The sequence below is a fragment of the Procambarus clarkii genome, chromosome 23 (genome assembly GCF_040958095.1).
Source record: "Procambarus clarkii isolate CNS0578487 chromosome 23, FALCON_Pclarkii_2.0, whole genome shotgun sequence".
NCBI lineage: Eukaryota > Metazoa > Arthropoda > Malacostraca > Decapoda > Cambaridae > Procambarus > Procambarus clarkii.
In genome coordinates this window covers 42,862,709-42,884,873 of record NC_091172.1, presented here as the reverse complement: position 1 = coordinate 42,884,873, position 22,165 = coordinate 42,862,709, and the positions used below count along the sequence as shown (strand labels likewise).

The following is a 22,165-nucleotide window of genomic DNA, read 5'->3' as shown; positions in this document are numbered from 1 at the left end:
ATTGCTGTCATTTCCGGCAGATGCGTCTCACTCTTCAAGAGGAGAACGGTTCAAAACATTGACTTCTGCACTCATCCATGTGCCATGTGGTGACACTTCTCAGGCCTATGTGGCGGTATGTGGTCCTGCTTCTTACCACTCTAGAAAGTCAGGGAGTGGAGGGAGAGGGATGCCCCACCCACCCTGATTACAAAAACAGTACGGGTAAATTCACACCCTCATTTGTTACTGTGACCTCCATCCGTGTACACCTCTTGACTACAACATGAAGATATTGGAGACCCCCACCACTGGCAAAGAATTGGTAAGAAATATTTACACTACATAAAACAGAGACCCGCGCTATCAGTCAAAGCCGCCGCCACCTGTTCCCTTCCCTTTCCCCTCCTTCTCCCACCCCTTACCCATCTTAAGAGCCTGATCTCCTACCCTCTCAGGGGGGGGGGGACCTCCTCCCTCCTCAACATATCCTTGCCAGGTAGGGGGGCCCCTCCCTCCTCTACATAACCAACATACTCCCATCTATCTATCTACACACAGGATTAACTCTATGGCACTTACTCATACATATTCATCTACTACTATTCCTCTCCTCTTCTCCTTTTCTCCTCCTCCTCTTCCTTTACTCTCCCTTCATGACCACATACAACCACATAGCCTCCCGCCCCCACTCCAACACAACCCTTGGTCAAAGGCCCTGTGCACCCACACGCCATGCACCGACACGTGCCAAACACCCGGGGAACCCCCCAAAACACAGTGCGACTAGCTACCTGTGCATCACCTGTGCAGGTGAACCCTTTGGGCTCACCTGCGCAGGTGGTGCGCGCGGTTCTAGTCGCACTTTACTCTACTCCTCCTAACACAGCGTCATATGACTTGGTGGCCCGTCCCCCTAACACAGCGTCACATGACTAGGTGGCCCGTCCCCCTAACACAGCATCACATGACTAGGTGGCCCGCCTTCCTAACACAGCATCACATGACTTGGTGACCCGTCCCCCTAACACAGCATCACATGACTTGGTGACCCGTCCCCGTAACACAGCATCACATGACTTGGTGACCCGTCCTCCTAACACAGCATCACATGACTGGGTGACCCATCCCCCCTAACACAGCATCACATGACTGGGTGACCCGCCCTCCTAACACAGCGTCACATGACTAGGTGACCCGCCCTCCTAACACAGCGTCACATGACTAGGTGACCCGCCCTCCTAACACAGCGTCACGTGACTAGGTGACCCGCCCTCCTAACACAGCGTCACATGACTAGGTGGCCCGCCCTCCTAACACAGCGTCACATGACTGGGTGACCCGCCCTCCTAACACAGCGTCACATGACTGGGTGACCCGTCCTCCTAACACAGCGTCACATGACTGGGTGACCCGTCCTCCTAACACAGCATCACATGACTAGGTGACCCGTCCTCCTAACACAGCGTCACATGACTGGGTGACCCGTCCTCCTAACAGAGCGTCACATGTTGATGTATACTCTGTTAAAACCAAAAATTGTTGTTAGAGAAAATGGAAGCGGCTCGCAATATTGACATATTATCTCGTTTTCTTTTTTGTGTTCTGTGGTAGGTTAGGATAAGACACCTCAGTATGACAGTTCCTTGACGTTGGGAACGCCCACAAGAACGGGCGGGACCACCACCCGAAATGATTGAGAATTGTTGGACAGCATCTTCCACACTCACCAGTGGTGGTGGACAACACCGTCCACGCTCACGAACACTGTCAGGCAAGTCTAGTGCGCAGCGCCTGCTAGCACTGTGTGTTGAAAGGCAACACCTTTTTTAGGTACTAATACTCATCCTGTCCCGCAGGTGGTCTGTGGCAGGTCTAGTGCGCAGCGCCTGCTAGCACTGTGTGTTGAAAGGCAACACCTTTTTTAGATACTAATACTCATCCTGTCCCGCAGGTGGTCTGGTGATAATTGTGACGGATGTGAAGTACCTGACGACAGTGGAGGCTTACAAGGACAAGCTGGAGCCATACATGGAGCGCCTTGAACAACAGGGATTGTGGCACAAGGTAATATTTCCTCTTGTGTTGTTGTAGTTGTTGCTGGTTGAGGGCGACGACCTAGGGGTCAGAGGCGCCCCGGTTGCCCGGGACCCGGAAAATCCTCAAATGTTGTGGTCTTATTAGGAACAAAATGTACCATTCGTGAAAGATGGCAAGACGTAAACAAGCTAAATACATTTTATTATTCTGCATACTTATATATATATATATATATATATATATATATATATATATATATATATATATATATATATATATATATATATATATATATATATATATATATATAATATATACATATATATATATTATATATATATATATATATATATATATATATATATATATATATATATATATATATATATATATATATATATATATATATATAATAAAATATATAGTGAGGGTACCACCTCTGGTGCCAATGTGGGGATCCATAGCCTCGGAGAAGAAAATAAAAAGTATTCAGAGGAGACCTTGTGGTTTCTCACTGAACACTAATATTATCTTCTCCTACCACCCCCATTCTTTTGTATGTACACATATATATTTGCTTTATTTGAACTTTGTTACAAAAAAGGAGTTACATATAGGTTTCAAAGATGGTTATCATAGGTTGTCGAGTTCCTCCAGCTCCTCAGATGGCGGGCAGGAACCCTGGATGCAGTGCGCATTTCCCCTCTGTATCGCCACGCTGAGGCGCTGGAAAAGAAAGCTGGCAGCTCTAGGGTCCCTTGTTTCAATGAGCCTAGAACCCAGTTCCTTAAAAAAACTGGTAGCACTTTTACCCCAGGAGCCGAGTGTCTCAGAAGCAATGGGGACAAAATTGTAGTGGTGATCCAGTTCTCTATACTTACGGGATTTGGCTGCTTCCCTGTGGGTGGCAGCGCCACCTGGTTGTGCAACACTGAGGTCAATGTAGGTGTTAGCCAGGGTTGATACGCACGTGTAGTCCCATACCAACTGCTTGCCATTCTTCCAGGGGTTCACTGTGATACCATCCGGGCAACCAATATGAGCATCAGAGTTACGGGGCGCTAGGTAACGGGGCTCTCTTTCAGCTGGGCATCCAGCTGTGGTGAGGCTCCTCTTGATGATGTCATTAACTTCACTGTGCCTCGAGTGCCATCCCCCTGTGCTTTGGCAGAGTAGGCCATGGTGGCCGTACCTGTCAGCCACCACCTCGCCGCAAATACACCTATATCTGGTGTGGATTGGGGCAGCAAGGCGGAGGGCCACAGCAGTTCGGAGGGCGTGTGGTGTGAGACGCGTGCCAGTTGCCAACATTGGGGTTGCTAACAGGAAATCCCCTGCATGTGAGGCTGCTACTGCTGTGAGGCGAGCAATGTCGTGTTGAGTTGTTGCCGCACCCAGGCACTCTGCAGCAACTTGGTCTACAATGGAGCCATCCCAGCTGGATTGCTTGTGGGCTTTTGGGGATGGTGGTTGTGGTAATGGCCCTGCACAAGAGGCCCACTCTGTGGCACAGCATGTAAAATTGAGATCATGTACACCTGCCAGCTGATGTAAGTGTGTATATATATATATATATATATATATATATATATATATATATATATATACATATATATATATATATACTAGCAGTACCCACCACGCGTTGCTGTGGCTCAGTCTGGGTAAGTGGGAAAGAAAGAAAAAGGAAAGCGCAACTTTCTAATATGTTTAATTTTACAATGTTTGTGGGTATACAATATTTTTGGTTGTTCCGTTATCTGTAGAAATATAGAAACTGTCTGGTTTGCCAACTCTAGAACACACGAAATATAATTTTCTATGTGAGAAGCAATCCGTGTCTATATATAAACTGCACAATTCTGAAGATTGGCCCTGAGCTTTGTTGATGGTGATTGCAAACGCCAATCGAATTGGAAATTACAATATCTTAAATTGAAATGGCATATCTGTTGGAATCATAAGAATGCGAGGAATAAGGACATCTCCACTTTTGAAAGGTCCTGTCAAGATTGTTGCTTCTACGACGTCGCTGATCAATTTTTTACAGCAAGCCGAGTGGCGTTGCGAAGTTTTGGCTGGTTGATATTTCGCAACATGATAATTGGCACGCCGATTTTCAATTGCCGTACGAGTGATGGTTTCCCTGGCAGATCGAGTGAATTAAAAAATTCTGTTGGATAATTAACCGCTTCATCTGCTTCCTCAACAGTGTCGACGGACTTGTATGTGACTGCCTCGCTTTAAATGTTAGACTGAATAATATTGTTAAGTTCGTGTGTGGGATGCTTTGGAAATGTTGCACGTGGGAGTTTCAATGAATTACATTTTCGATGGCAATTTCAAGGCCGAGGTAGCAGTTCTTCCACTTGGTAGCAATGTTACAGCTATTCCGGATGATGCAAGAGCTAAGGCTATGTCATTTTGGGATCGAAATGCTGCAACAATCAATCTAATTAGAAATGTTTTACCAGTTCTTCTTGTCGTATCTAAGAAAATTTCTCAAGCCCGTTATTGACAGTTTGAATTATTTGATTGGAAATGCCTTTTCGCTTAAGCATTAGATTAGGAATATTTTATTGCACATACGACAACATATTTCTCGTGTTGTAACTTTGTTCACGACGCAATTCTACATCGAATGAAGCAGCAGCAGATCGATTCAGTGATGGTATTTTCAATTGATTGAGAACTTTGTTCGCGATTGCTAAGCACAAATCTTCAATCATTATCAACGATTCGTTGTAGATTTCTGCTGTGAAATCCATGTTCTTATTTGAATTTTCCTTGCGTATTCGACGTACAATTTCTTCAGCCATGTGCAATTTATATTTCTTCCATAACTCTGCTGGAGATGAAGGAGTGCCGGTGGTCAATATGATTGCAAACAATGCACGATTTTTATTTGGATGTGACGTGTTTGACGTGCCATTAATGCATACATCCTAGTGTCGGTCGTTCTCCAATTAATTCAGAGGTTGACATGCACTACGGAAAGTGTCATGTGTAACGCCGTTGACAAATCTCAATTGCTGGAAGACGTTGATCCAGGAACACTTACCAACAGCATGCGAAGAAAGAAGCATTCATCTTGATTGGGATGCATGGTGGATGTCTGCCTATCGTAGTTTATTTGAATATGCCTGGTTGTCCGTCGACTCGTTCTCCTTGTTTGCGTCGTTCAAATGATTTTCTACTGGCATTCTACGTGTAAAACGTAGGCACTTCCGAATACAGCAGTCTTTTTGCAAATAACATGAAGTAACCGTTCATGTTATTTGCAAAAAGTAATCTTCATGTTATGTCATTTTGACAGAACATGAAGAAAGCAGTAACTGTTGTATCCGGTGGATTCATGGCTGTTTGTTGCACATTTGCAGCTGTGAAATTTACGTATTTTCCATTTGCTTGTTTTCAAAACTTAACCAAAAAATACTAACGAAATATTTCAATTCAATCGCAGATCAATCGACACAGCTCAATTTCACCACCAATTGCACTGAAAAATAAGAAGTTAAAAAAACGAAATGAAAATCAAAGAAAAAAGAAACAAATAAACTATACTCACGAAATGAACACTATGGTAAACAATGCAGGTCAATTCCAAGGCAATGTCAAACAAAATAATTAAATCAAAATGAAAATAAATCAAAGTCAATGAAAAATCAATTTATCAATGCAATCGGAAACATTGAAATGAAATCGTAATGTATTTTAAATAGCGTGTGTTGCTCTTACGTGCAACAGATGGCGCTGTTTTACCAAGAAAGCATGTTTTAACCTGTCACAGGTGTGGCATCTAGACAGTAGGTATATAAAAACATGCATGTATTCGAATGAAATGTCGTGACAAAATTTCAAAGCAATCGGAAAAGAACTTTCAGAGTTTACAGCATGTGTTGCTCTTCCGTCCTACAGATGGTGCTGATTTTCCAAAAAATCCTGTTTTTCCTATCACAGGTAAAGCATGTATATAGTAGGTAAATAAAAACGCTCCTCTATTCGAATGCAACGTTGCGTCAAAATTTCAAAGCAATCGGTAAAGAGGTTTCGAAGATTTCCCTCACATGAAAAACACATTAAAATTAAAGTTTTTCAAAAAAGCATGTTTTTTTCCCGTCACAGACTTGACATCTTTATAGTATGTATATAAAAACCTGCTCGGATGCGAATTGAACGATGTGTGAAAATTTCAAAGCAATCGGTGAAGAACTTTCGGAGATTAGCGATTTTGAACAAACGAACATATCCATTTATTTATGTATATATATATATATATATATATATATATATATATATATATATATATATATATATTGTTACGGCCCTCTCGGGACGCAACGGGGTTCTCACTCTGATGTTGTTAGAGGAAGATATATGTATCCGTTCCCAAGCCAGTAGTGGCTATCAAGGGATGAGATCCGTGACGCAAGTAACTTAAAGGGAGTAGGGAAAGAAAGCTAAGAACTTAATATTATAATTATTACCATCACCGTTTAAATATATAAAATAAATGAGTGCACAAAGGGGAGGGGTATTAACACTTGACAAGGGGATTAATCCTCAATCGATGTCTTCTGCTGAAGACGCTGGTGCCACAACTCTTGGTGCTGAGTCCTTGATGCTTTCTTCGTGGCCTCAAGATTAATTCTCCAAAGAAGTTGAGCCTACCCTGGCCACAGGTCAGCCAAAACACGGGTCCACTGGGGGCACCGCCGTGGAGGCCGTCAACCACACGTCCAGCTGGTCTGCTGGTAGGTTGAGCCCACAAGGCTGGTACGGCCACTCCACGGACGATAAAAGGGGAACGCCCTAGACAGGAGCTTCGTGTGACACCACAAGTCACTCTCCTGTCTTCAGTACCCCAGTGGATGATCGTCTCCAACAGTCGGTCCCGGGTAAATCCTTTTACTGCCACTCCACTGGCAGGCTAACACACCACAGTGTTCTTCCGGGGGGGACGACGTCACAACAGCTGCAGCAAGGTTCAGGGTATGGAGACTGGCTGCCTCGGGTAGACTGACTCGACTCCCATCACAGTAGTCCCAGGTCGGCTCTGTAAGCAGACACGTCATCAATAACTGGGACACTAAAACACCTCACTTACGGGCTCGGGCGCAAACACCTGACGTATCCAGTCCATAGATGGCGCTGTCGTCGGAGCACCACCTCACCAGAGGTCAGGAGCGGCTGTGTTGTGAGCTGCACAGGACTGGAAACTGGCCCTTGTGGCCGATATTCGCCGTCCTCATCCGGTGTCGTCGTTCGTTTGGCGGGGGTTTTGGGAGCTGACCCACAGATGGCGTGGTTGTCACTGCTCCAGGCTCGGACGCTGGATCCGGGTTCGTAACATATATATATATATATATATATATATATATATATATATATATATATATATATATATATATATATATATATATATATGTCGTACCTAGTAGCCAGAACGCACTTCTCAGCCTACTATGCAAGGGCCGATTTGCCTAATAAGCCAAGTTTTCATGAATTAATGTTTTTTCGATTACCTAACCTAACTTTTTCGGCTACCTAACCGAACCTAACCTATGAAGATAGGTTAGGTTAGGTTAGGTAGGGTTGGTTAGGTTCGGTCATATATCTACGTTAATTTTAGCTCCAATAAAAAAAAATTGACCTCATACATAATGAAATGGGTAGCTTTATCATTTCATAAGAAAAAAATAGAGAAAATATATTAATTCAGGAAAACTTGGCTTATTAGGCAAATCGGGCATTGCATAGTAGGCAGAGAAGTGCGTTCTGGCTACTAGGTACGACATATATATATATATATATATATATATATATATATATATATATATATATATTAAATATGACCGAAAAAGTAAGATTAATAATTCTAACACGAGTTTTCTTGATCTTTCGTACATTTCTTTTCACTGTTGGAGGTAAATAAAAAATCAATTCTCCAAAATTCATTTTTATTTCTAGTCTGACGCGACACGAGCGAGTTTCGTAAAACTTATTACATTTTCAAAGACTTTAGTTTACAAATACACAACTGAATAGAACTTACGCATCTCCGATTTTATATCTACATTTGAGTGAGGTGGATGGGGTGAGGTGGCATTAATAGGGTATTAATTTCATCAACACAAGAGAGAACAAGAGGTGGCATTAATAGGGTATTAATTTCATCAACACAAGACAACACGAAACAATAGTATTGAATAGAAGTGTTTGTAGAAAGCCTATTGGTCCATATTTCTTGATGCTTCTATATTGGAGCGGAGTCTTGAGGTGGGTAGAATATAGTTGTGCATTAATTGGCTGTTGATTGCTGGTGTTGACTTCTTGATGTGTAGTGCCTCGCAAACGTCAAGCCGCCTGCTATCGCTGTATCTATCGATGATTTCTGTGTTGTTTACTAGAATTTCTCTGGCGATGGTTTGGTTGTGGGAAGAGAAATATCTCTATATCTCTATAATATGTGGGAAGTATCTATATATATATATATATATATATATATATATATATATATATATATATATATATACATTATATATATATACATTATATATATATATATATATATATATATATATATATCATATATATATATTTAATATATATATATATTTCATATATATATATATTTCATATATATATATATTTCATATATATATATATATATATATATATATTTCATATATATATATATCATATATATATCATATATATATATCATATATATATATATATATATCATATATATATATATCATATATATATATATATATCATATATATATATCATATATATATATCATATATATATATATATATATATATATCATATATATATATATATCAAGAAGTCAACACCAGCAATCAACAGCCAATTAGTGCACAACTATATTCTACCCACCTCAAGACTCCGCTCCAATATAGAAGCATCAAGAAATATGGACCAATAGGCTTTCTACATACACTTCTATTCAATACCCATTGTTTCGTGTTCTGTCTTGTGTTGATGAAATTAATACCCTATTAATGCCACTTCTTGTTCTGTCTTGTGTTGATGAAATTAATACCCTATTAATGCCACCTCACCCCATCCACCTCACTAAAATGTTGATATAAAATCGGAGATGCGTAAGTTCTATCCAGTTGTGTATTTGTAAACTAAAGTCTTTGAAAATGTAATAAGTTTTACGAAACGCGCTCGTGTCGCGTCAGACTAGAAATAAAAATGAATTTTGGAGAATTGATTTTTGATTTACCTCGAACAGTGAAAAGAAATGTACGAAAGATTGAGAAAATTCGTGTTAGAATTATTAATCTTACTTTTTCGGTCATATTTAATAATATATGTCTACAGGAAAGACTGCTACCAAAATATACTAATATTAAAGCGCACGACCCAGCAGCAAGGAATCAAGCCTTCACGATAAAATATCGCCAGGATCTGATTCGTGATCAGATATACAAGGCAGAGAATGAAATCAAAGACAACAAAACGCAACTACTTCATGCTACAAACGAGTGGAGAAATAGCAACATCGACGAAAGTATCCGTACCCGCATTGAACAACACCTCGACATCCTCACAGACCAACATCACCTCAGCACTGAAACAAGGATTATCAAGAAACTAACAACATTATATGGAGGACCTATGGCAATTCCACGACCAAGAGATGGCTTCCTGAACCTTGCAGGAATTAACCTCACTGAGGACCAAGTCACTCTCCTAAATCTGGGCATAAACTGTCATGTTACGTCCAGACCGAGTGAGATGGCCCGGAAAGTAGAGTTGGAAATTCTGTTGGACGACATATTCGACCTCGAGACACAAAAGAAGGTCACTACCAAAGATACCTTACAAGCAGAACTTATTGCAGAAGGAGGAAAGAATCGAGGCAATTACAGAAGCACCATACTGTCCCCCGAGCTTAAAGCGGCAGCTAAAAGCCTTCGTGAGAACAAGGAGATAGTTGTCAGGAGAGGTGACAAGTCGCCAATATATGTCATTCTTAAAAAAGACGAATATCTGGCGAAAATGAACATCATACTCTCTGACCAAACTAAGTTCCAAAGGGTAACGAAGGACACTACAGCCGAATTAAAAGCAAAGGTCAACAAACTGATCGAAACTGTGAACGCCAAGAAATCCGGACTCCACCTGCCAAAGATCATTGGGGAATATAAATCTGGATATGCGTATGGAAATGTCAAGACACACAAGCCTGGAAACCCACTTCGGCCAATCATTAGCCAGATACCCACACCCACGTACAGACTGGCGAAGTGACTCAACGGCCTGCTGACTCCTTATGTTCCTTGCGCCTTCAGCCTGAAGTCTCCAAAGGAATTTGTTGACTTACTGCGGGGCACACGGGCCACAGGGATAAGAGCCTCGTTGGACGTAGAATCGCTGTTTACCAACGTACCTGTGGACGAGACAATCGGAATGATAGCCGACAGAGTGTATCGTGATCCAGCCTGTACTCCTCTTGACATACCAGAAAATATTCTGAGGAAACTACTCCAAGCTTGTACTAAAGAGGCACCCTTCTTGAGCCCGGATGGGCACATGTATAAACAAGTAGATGGGGTCGCCATGGGTTCTCCCCTAGGTGTCCTGTTTGCAAACTTCTACATGGGTACCATCGAGCATAAAGTCTTAGTCAACATGAACTTGAAACCGGCCATATACTGCAGGTATGTTGACGACATTTTTACACAGGTACCGGATGTCAGACATCTGCAGGAGCTGAAGGAGGCATTTGAGCAGAGTTCTGTGCTGCGTTTCACTTACAAGATGGAAAAGGATAGGAAGCTGCCCTTTCTAGATGTAACAGTCATGGAAAAGGGCGGAGGTTTCCACACTGCAGTCTACAGTAAGGAAACAAACATTGGAATGTGCCTAAATGCCAACAGCGACTGTCCAGACAGGTACAAGAGGAGTGTTGTTAACGCATATGTCGACCGTGCTCTCAGCCACAGCTCAGAATGGAAGCAAGTCGACGAAGAACTCTGTAGGGTAAGGCAGGTCCTAGTCAATAACGGCTTCTCCAATGGTTTCGTCGAAGACATCATAAGAAGGAAAGTGAAAAGCCATGCAACCTCTGAAGAGACAACTAACACAACACCTATACCCCCTATTAGACTATTTTACAGGAACTTCTTTTCCACAGCTCATAAAACGGAGGAAAGGGTCCTGAAAGATATTGTTAATAGAAACGTTATCCCTACAGACAAAAATCAGAGGATACAACTGACGATTTACTTCAAAACCAGAAAAACGGCCAGCCTACTCATGAGAAACTCTCCAGACACAAAACAGAACGCTTTAAAAGAGACTAACGTCGTCTATGCCTTCAAATGCCCTCTTGGGGACTGTAAGCTCCAAAAAACCCAGTATATAGGCAAGACAACAACATCTCTTTCTAGGCGTTTAACGATGCATAAGCAACAGGGCTCCATTAAGGAACATATAACCTCTTCCCACAACCAAACCATCGCCAGAGAAATCCTAGTAAACAACACAGAAATCATCGATAGATACAGCGATAGCAGGCGGCTTGACGTTTGCTGAGGCACTACACATCAAGAAGTCAACACCAGCAATCAACAGCCAATTATTGCACAACTATATTCTACCCACCTCAAGACTCCGCTCCAATATAGAAGCATCAATATGGACCAATAGGCTTTCTACAAACACTTCTATTCAATACCCATTGTTTCTGATCTGTCTTGTGTTGATACTTTTAATACCCTATTAATATCCCCTGTTCTGTCTTGTGTTAATACCACATCATCCTTCCCACCTCACTCAAATGTAGATATAATATCAGAGAGACGTAAGTTCTAATCAGTTGTGTATTTGTGAAGTCTTTGAAAATGTAATAAGTTTTACGAAACGCGCCCGTGTCGCGTCAGACTAGAAATAAAAATGAATTTTGGAGAAGTGATTTTTGATTTACCTCCAACAGTGAAGCGTAATGTACGAAAGATTGAGAAAATTCGTGTTAGAATTATTAATCTTACTTTTTCGGTCATATTTAATAATATATGTCTACAGGAAAGACTGCTACCAAAATATACTAATACATATATATATATATATATATATATATATATATATATTGTGACGGTATTGCGTTGGTGTTCGGGTGTTTCAAAAGGTAGGGGTATGGCCTCGTCACATAAAGAAACAAAAAGAGAAAATCTGGAACTTTCGTCTGTGGTAAGGTAATGGGAAGACACACAAAACACAAGTAAATTTAACAATGAAATTTTAGTTATGTTAGAAAAGCAAAACACGAATAAAATGGACATACAAATTGTAACATAAATCAATCAAACAAAATAATAAGAATAATCACTGGCCAATGAAAAGTTACGTTAATACAAGTGAATAATAGACAAGTGAATATATGAGTGCAGGAATATTGGCTTCAAGCTGTCACCTCCCTTAGTACACGTAAGCCAAGGCTTAGTCTACCAATGAGACGTGTTAACTTGTGGAAAGCACGGGATATTCTGAGGACTGTAGGTTGTGGTGGCTCAGACATCAACTAGTGTGGCGGGTGGAGGGAGCAGGTGCAACAGGCACCAGCCAATCAGCGAAGGGCAGGCGATGGACAAGTAGTTTGCTGGTTTGAGTGGCGGAGGTGGAGCAGGTGTTCCCGGTGCTGAATACGTTTGCTCTCTGGGCAAACCTTGGTGTTGTACTTGTTGAATATATCTTCTATATTAGTTGTTTTTGTGACGTAGTTTGGAGGGAAGCGCAGGCTCAATCTCTCTTGAAGGAGATTATCGTCACAACTCTCCCCCGATGCCTGCGGTTCTGGAAGAAGTACGTCGTTATGTGGTGGAGTAATAGGTGGAGTCGCTTCTACTTCATAAACTCTGGAGAGGGCATCGGCTATGATGTTGTCAGAACCTTGGTATAGCGGGTCTCCAGGTTGAATTTCTGCAGTTATCAAGCCCATAGTAGAAGACGTTGAGTTGAGAAGTGGGCGTGCTGTAGGAGGTGTAGGGTGATGTGGTCCGTGTTGATGGTAGACCGAGCACTTTTCAGGTGTGGAGTAAAGTGCTGGAGCTTCAGGATGATGAAGAGTAGCTCCTTGCCAATTGTTCCGTAGTTCCTTGTAGCAGTAGTCGCTGACGGGTGTATTCTCCTCGCCTCGTTGCTGCATCACGACACCACCAACCCCGGTACCACTGGCGTCGACATGGAGGATGAAGGGCTTATCTGACGAGGTGAGAGTGGAATTAGAATATGGCAAAAGAGCACTATTATGGTCCTGAAAATGGTTGGGAATATCAGTATGGATTTTTGAATTAGAAAGCGCGGGCTCCTTGTCAGTGCTTTCGGGAGGAGAAGCAGGGAAGGTCTCACTGTGGATGTATGGTTCTGTAAAAGTAGAGTAGTTTAACATGACAGTGGGAGGAGTACCATTATATAGCTTCAGGAGGTTGACGTGGCACAGCTGGGTCTTCCGCCGCCTATCTGGAGTCTCTAGAACGTAGTTATGGTTGTTTCTGCACTCCTTGATGCGGTAGGGTCCTGAAAACCTGTTTTGTAAAGGAGAACCTGGGATAGGGAAGTATGCTAACACGAAGTCTCCCGGCTTAAATTTTCTTACTTTGCTGGTCTGGTCGTAATGAGTCTTCATCCTCTCCTGTGCTTTCAATAGATTACCATGGGCAAAACTGTGGACTCTCTCTAGAATGTGTTGAAGGTTTTGAAGAAACTGGGGCACATTCTGATGCTCACTGAAGGTGGCATCTCGTAGAGAGTCTTTGAAAGCCTTGAGGGGAGTACGGCACTTACGGCCGTAGAGCATCTCATAAGGAGATACTCCTAGGGACTCATTGGGAAGACTTCTATAGATACACATTATCAAATCAATTTGCTTATCCCAATCCTTAGAGGTTTCACTACAAAACTTTTTCAGGAGTGCTTTGATAGTCTGATGACTACGCTCAAGAGAACCCTGTGAAGCAGGATGATAGGGGCTGGACAATACCTGTTTGATGTTGAACTCCTCCAGTGTCCTTTTGAAGAGATCACTGGTGAAGTTGGTACCACAGTCGCTCTGAATCTCCCTGGGAAATCCATATTGAGTGAAGATCTTCAATAAATGCTTTACAACCGTAGCAGCCGTGATGTTCTTCACTGGAAGTGCTATGGGAAATCTGGTGGTAGGACACAGGATGGTTAAGATATAGGCGTTACCTGAACTGGTCCGAGGTAAAGGACCAACACAGTCTATAATAAGTCTGTGGAAAGGTTCCGCAGGCACCTGTATGGGAATCAGTGGCGCTCTGGGAATAGAGATGTTCGGTTTACCTGCCATCTGACATGTATGACACTGTTTTACGTACTGTTTGACGCTATTTACCATACCTGGCCAGTAGTAGTCTTGACGAATTCCATGGTAAGTCTTGTTGAATCCGTAGTGGGAGAGTGCTCCGTGGGCCAGGTGTAGAATAGTGGGCCGCAGGCTGGCAGGAATCACAAGTTGATCGATGTTGGCCCAATCGTCCTCCTCCTTCAGTTTACTGGGTCTATATCTGCGGTAGAGCAAGTCGTTCTCTAGGAAGAACCCAGGAATACTGTCGGGTTGAGTCTCAGCCTGGAAAAACAATGGTCTTAAGGTAAGATCTTCCCTCTGCAACTTACGGAACTCCAACTTGGTCAGATTCGGGGGTAGTTTCTGAGGGTCTTGAGGGAATGCGGTAGCAGTAGAGTCAGCTGGCTGTGGTCGTGCGGCTTGTGCACGGGTGGTCACTAGAACCGGAGGAGAAACTTCATCACTCTCTTGAACCTTTGCTGGAACATACTCGAATATAGGGTTAATTGGCACAGAGGTACACACCTGGGGTTTGTCCATGACGATCAGGTTGGTCGGTTGCAGGTCTTCTGCCAAGTCGTTGCCTAGGAGAAGTTGCACTCCAGGCATGGGAAAAGGCTTTTCCCTGACGGCGACTTGGACTTCTCCGTTCACGAAGGGACAATCCAGGTGGACTCTGGCGAGAGGATAAGAAGTGGTAGCAGTGAGGTCAGTGATGAAGACAGTTTCTCCGGTGTAGGCGATGTTTGGCACAGCCGACTTCAAGATGATCGATTGTAGAGCCGCTGTGTCCCTCAAGATCTTCAATTTGAAACGTCCCTCCGGATTTGAACCGTTGGCAGAGACAGTTCCAGTATACAGGTGGTTACTGAAAAGAGAAAGATCATTAACCTGAACACCAACATTCATCACAGGCTTACCGGACTTAGGAGGAGTTGGTTTGGGTTTCTGTGTGTCAGTGGTTCCTTTGTATTGAGACTTACCACACTTGTCTATGGTATGTCCATAGAGTCTACAATACTTGCAGTACAATTGCGAGCCAGCTTGATCGGTACTCACTTTCTCGTAACTGTACCACGACTTCTTACTGGAGGATGGTTCGGGTGTCAGCCGGTGAATGAGGCTGTAAGTGTCAGCCGACTTAGCACACTTCAGGTAGTCGGTTTCTTCTTTATCTGCTAAATATAGACGGACAGGAGGCGGCACACGCCTCAAGAATTCTTCAACTAGTATCAGGTTAACGAGTTCTGTAGAAGTAGAGACATGTGCTGCTTCCAGCCATTTCATGAAATATCTCCGTTTTGTGTTAGCAAACTCGAGGAAGGTAGTGGTACTTGCCTTCAGGTGGTCACGGAATTTCCTTCGATAACTTTCTGTGGAGAGGAGGTAGGCGTCCAACACTGCTTGTTTCAGAGTCTGGTAGTCATTCTCAGACGCCAGAGTACTGAGTGTGACTACAGCTCTATCTGTAAGATGGACTCTGAGAAGTGTAGCCCATTGGTCGACAGGCCAACTGAGTTGATTAGCAAGGGTTTCAAAGGTGGTAAAAAACACGTCAACTTCCGCTTCTACAAAGGATGGCATTAACTTACTTGCATGTGGTATATTAAAACTGACGGGAAGATTGGCAGTAGCTTGCTGGCGTTGAGCGAGGTGGGAAGTTTCCAACGCGAATTCTCGTTGACGACACTCTAGAGCCAGAGTCGCTTGTTGCTTGTCATGTTCGTGTTGCATCTCCAACTCGCGTCGTTTTGTTTCAAGCTGTACTCGTTCCCGTTCCTGGAGCATTGCAACCTCACGTTCCTGGAGGGCGAGTGCACGTTCCTTGAGGGCGATTTCTCGTTCGTGTTCTTCCTTTCGTATGGCAGCTGCTTCCCTTTGCTGCTCACGTTCAATCTTGGCCAGCTCTAGTTTGAGTTTCATCGTTGCCAAATCAGTTTTATCTGCAATATAGTAAGTTTCATGAGTTTCAGAGTCTATCTTACCTTGCTCTAAGAAATGATCCAGTAACAGGTTGTGTATTTCACTCTTGTTGGCTTGGTAGGGAACTGTTAGTTGATACTCATGTGCTAGAGTTTGTAATTCAGTCCTCTTGGCACGACTTAAAGTCCCTATTTCACCTGCTGGATCTGCACGGAAAGCTTGGAGACGAAACATGGTGAAATTAGCAAATAAATGTACAACGAATATACCGTTGTGATATAGTGAATGTCAGAAACAGGACAACGTGGCAACTGGTACCTATCCTGTGGAATCTTTAACAATTAAAGTTAAGTACAAGATGTTAAATGATTAATGTAAATCAAGGTCGCAGGAAATCTTGTACCCGGTACTCGTGTAAGAGGATAAGGGCAAGAAAATCCTACTAAACAAGTGAAACTGAGTTTCGAAAACAAATGAAACAGTTAATTGCCTCAAAAGTAAAATTGGTAGTCCAAGGATGTAGGCATACCTTGCCGAGTCTCTATAGGACATAAGCAAGTTTTTCCTACTGAAATTAATATGATACTTACAGAATTAGCGAACTTTTGTGCTCTGAAAAAGAAAGCTAATTCCCTACCATTGTATGTATCATCATCTCTGACTGACGTGTAGGGGTGCGAGGTGTCAACTGGTGACGAGAACTGCTGCTGAGGTCCCAATTCAGCAACTAAAGTTCGTGCTAGAGGAACTATGGCCCTCTTTATCCTCCTACAGTCAGATTGCAGAAGATTAGGTGCACTTGACCCGGGGGCAGACCACAGTACCAGGGTACCAATATGATGATCTGTCAAAAATATGAGAAATATCCAAGGGACAAAAGATGGTAAACACGAGTAATAACACGGAGGGAGAGATGACCAATTAAGAGTATGACTGAGGCCTAGAGTCACCACGTAATCCAAAGTTGAGTCACCTTCACCATATGCTACTCTCGTAATGCACAATACACACCGCACCATATAAAAAATGAAATTGAATATGAAAAATAGTAAAAGCTACGTTACCAAAGTCAAACACGCTTACCATTAATTACTACTTGGCACCAGTACCTGAGTGAAGCTCCTAGGACAGGCCCCCACTTAATATGTGACGGTAACGCGTTGGTGTTCGGCTGTTTCAAAAGCTAGGGGTATGGCCTCGTCACATAAAGAAACAAAAAGAGAAAATCTGGAACTTTCGTCTGTGGTAAGGTAATGGGAAGACACACAAAACACAAGTAAATTTAACAATGAAATTTTAATTACGTTAGAAAAGCAAAACATGAATAAAATGGACATAAAAATTGTAACATAATTCAATCAAACAAAATAATAAGAATAATCACAGGCCAATGAAAAGTTATGTTAATACAAGTGAATAATAGACAAGTGAATATATGAGTGCAGGAATATTGGCTTCAAGCTGTCACCTCCCTTAGTACACGTAAGCCAAGGCTTAGTCTACCAATGAGACGTGGTAACTTGTGGAAAGCACGGGATATTCTGAGGACTGTAGGTTGTGGTGGCTCAGACATCAACTAGTGTGGCGGGTGGAGGGAGCAGGTGTGACGGGCACCAGCCAATCAGCGAAGGGCAGGCGATGGACAAGTAGTTTGCTGGTTTGAGTGGCGGAGGTGGAGCAGGTGTTCCCGGTGCTGAATACGTTTGCTCTCTGGGCAAACCTTGGTGTTGTACTTGTTGGATATATCTTCTATATTAGTTGTTTTTGAGACGTACTTTGGAGGGAAGCGCAGGCTCAATCTCTCTTGAAGGAGATTATCGTCACAATATATATATATATACATATATATATATATATATATACATATATATATATATATATATATATATATATATATATACATATATATATATATATATACATATATATATACATATATACATATATACATATATATATACATATATACATATATATATATATATATATACATATATATATATATATATATATATATACATATATATATATACATATATACATATATATATATACATATATACATATATATATATATATATATACATATATATATATACATATATACATATATATATATATATATATATATATATATATATATATATATATATATATATATATACATATATATATATATACATATATATATATATACATATATATATATATATATATATATATATATACATATATATATATATACATATATATATATATACATATATATATATATATATATATATATATATATATATATATATATATATATATATATATATATATATATATATATATATATATATATATATACACGGGTGGAAACTGAGTACCCACATGAGCCATAGAGACGTTAGAAGGAACTTTTTCAGTGTCAGAGTAGTTAACGGATGGAATGCACTAGGCAGTGATGTGGTGGAGGCTGACTTCATACACAGTTTTAAATGTAGATATGATAGAGCCCAGTAGGCTCAGGAATCTGTACACCAGTTGATTGACAGTTGAGAGGCGGGACCAAAGAGCCAAAGCTCAACCCCCGCAAGCACAAATAGGTGAGTACAAATAGGTGAGTACACACACAAACAAACACACACACACACACAAACAAACACACACACACACACACACACTCCATGCTAGATTTTATATTTACCAGGAAGGAGGAAGAAATATTTGACATTCAATACCTACCTCCCTTGGATAAAAGTGACCATGTCTTTTTGGGAATAAAGTATGCAATGCGTTATAATCTGGAAGAAAATATGACAGTCGATGCAATTGAAAAACCTGACTTTAGGAGAGGACATTATGGCAACTTTAGAAATTTTTTTAGTGAGTTTAATTGGACAGACTTGTTGCTCGGCATTTAAGTGAATGAGATGTATGTCAGGTTTTGTGAAATATATGATAAAGGCACAAAAAAATTTATAGCAAAACAGAGAAGCAGAACTAGGAAACAGGATTGGTTCAACAGAAATTGCGAGACGGCCAGAGACCAAAAGACACAAAAATGGAATCAATACAGGAAGAGGCCGAACCCCCAAACATACCAGCGATACAAAGATGCGAAAAACAACTACACAGCAGTGAGGAGAGCGGCAGAATGAAATTTTGACAAAGGGATTGCAGACAAATGTAAAACAGAACCAGGTCTATTCTATAAATTCATAAACAACAAATTGCAGGTAAAGGATAATATTCAGAGGTTGAAAATGGGAAATAGATTCACGGAAAATGAAAAGGAAATGTGTGAAACATTAAAAGAAAAGATCCAAAGTGTGTTTGTACAAAATTAAATCTTCAGGGAACCAGATACAATAAGAATTCCAGAGAACAACATAAAGCACATAGAGGTGTCTAGAGATGAAGTGGAAAAAAATCTCAAGGAGCTAAATAAGAGCAAAGCAGTTTGTCCAGATGGAATTTCACCATGGGTTCTGAGAGAATGTGCACCTGAGCTCAGCATTCCTCTTCAACTGATTTTTCAGGCATCCCTGTTTACAGGAGTTGTAGCTGATGTGTGGAAAAAGGCTAACATAGTTCCAATCTACAAAAGTGGAAACAGGGAAGACCCCCTTAATTATAGACCGGTATCATTGACAAGTGTAATAGTCAAAATATTGGAAAAAATAATTATATCTAAATGGGTAGAACACCTGGAGAGAAATAATATAATATCAGACAGACAGTATGGTTTTCGATCTGGAAGATTCTGTGTATCGAATTTACTCAGTTTCTATGATCGAGCAACATAGATATTACAGGAAAGAGATGGTTGGGTTGACTGCATCTATCTGGACCTAAAAAAGGCTTTCGACAGAGTTCCACATAAGAGGTTGTTCTGAAAACTGGAAAATATTGGAGGAGTGACAGGTACGCTTCTAACATGGCTGAAAAATTTTCTGACTGATAGAAAAATGAGGGCTGTGATCAGAGGCAATGTATCGGACTGGAGAAATGTCACAAGTGGAGTACCACAGGGTTCAGTTATTGCACCAGTGATGTTTATTTTCTACATAAATGATCTACCAGTTGGTATACAGAATTATATGAACATGTTTGCTGATGATGCTAAGATAATAGGAAGGATAAGAAACTTAGATGATTGTCATGCCCTTCAAGAAGACCTGGACAAAATAAGTATATGGAGCACCACTTGGCAAATGGAATTTAATGTTAATATATGTCATATAATATATGTTATGGAATGTGGAATAGGAGAACATAGACCCCACACAACCTATATATTATGTGAGAAATCTTTAAAGAATTCTGATAAAGAAAGAGATCTAGGGGTGGCTCTAGATAGAAAATATCACCTGAGGACCACATAAAGAATATTGTGCAAGGAACCTATGCCACGCTTTCTAACTTCAGAATTGCTTTTAAATACATGGATGGCGATATACTAAAGAAATTGTTCACGACTTTTGTTAGGCCAAAGCTAGAATATGCAGAAGTGGTGTGGTGCCCATATCTTAAGAAGCACATCAACAAACTGGAAAAGATGGAAAGACATGCTACTAAGTGGCTCCCAGAACTGAAGGGCAAGAGCTACGAGGAGAGGTTAGAGGCATTAAATACGCCAAAACTAGAAGACAGAAGAAAAAGAGGTGATATGATCACTACATACAAAATAGTAACAGGAATTGATAAAATCGATAGGGAAGATTTCCTGAGGCCTGGAACTTTAAGAACAAGAGGTCATAGATATAAACTAGCTAAACACAGATGCCGAAGAAATATAAGAAAATTCACTTTCGCAAACAGAGTGGTAGACGGTTGGAAGAAGTTAGGGGAGAAGGTGGTGGAGGCCAAGACCGTCAGTAGTTTCAAAGCGTTATATGACAAAGAGTGCTGGGAAGATGGGACACCACGAGCGTAGCTCTCATCCTGTAACTACACTTAGGTAATTACACTTAGGTAATTACACACACACACACACGCACGCACACACACACACACACACACACACACGCACGCACACACGCACACACACACACACACACACACACACACACACACACACAGCAAGAAAGAGAGGGCTGGGCGGACTGCATTTTCTTGGATTGTCGGAAAGCCTTTGACACAGTACCGCATAAGAGGCTGGCAAATAAGTTGGAGAGACAGGCAGGTGTAGCTGGTAAGGTGCTCCAGTGGATAAGGGAGTATCTAAGCAATAGGAAGCAGAGAGTTACGGTGAGGGGTGAGACCTCCGATTGGATTTAAGTCACCAGTGGAGTCCCACAGGGCTCTGTACTCGGTCCTATCTTGTTTCTGATATATGTAAATGATCTCCCAGAGGGTATCGATTCATTTCTCTCAATGTTTGCGGACGATGCTAAAATTATAAGAAGGATTAATACAGAAGAGGACTATTTGAGGCTTCAAGAAGACCTAGACAAGCTGAAGGAATGGTCGAACAAATGGTTGTTAGAGTTTACCCCAACCAAATGTAATGTAATGAAGATAGGTGTAGGGAGCAGGAGGCCAGATACAAGGTATCATCTGGGAGAGGAAATTCTTCAGGAGTCAAAGAAGGAAAAAGTCTTAGGGGTTGATATCACGCCAGACCTGTCTCCTGCAGCACATATCAAGCGGATAACATCAGCAGCATATGCCAGGCTGGCCAACATACGAACGGCATTCAGAAACATGTGTAAAGAATCATTCAGAACTTTGTATACCACATATGTCAGGCCAATCCTGGAGTATGCAGCCCCAGCATGGAGTCCATATCTAGTCAAGGATAAGACCAAACTGGAAAAGGTTCAAAGGTTTGCCACCAGACTAGTACCCGAGCTGAGACGTATGAGCTACGAGGAGAGACTACGG

The 22,165-nt window shown here is 41.4% G+C and overlaps 1 protein-coding gene across 2 annotated transcripts in view; it reads left to right on the top strand.

The window, feature by feature from the left end:
• Nucleotides 1-22,165, top strand: part of LOC138367920 (methyltransferase-like protein 27) — a 215,976-nt gene that overhangs the window by 184,858 nt on the left and 8,953 nt on the right. For both annotated transcript variants that reach the window (XM_069330205.1, XM_069330204.1), the window contains one exon: nucleotides 1,934-2,046. In XM_069330205.1, the coding sequence (XP_069186306.1) occupies nucleotides 1,934-2,046 (113 nt within the window). The remainder of the gene's footprint in view (nucleotides 1-1,933; nucleotides 2,047-22,165) is intronic.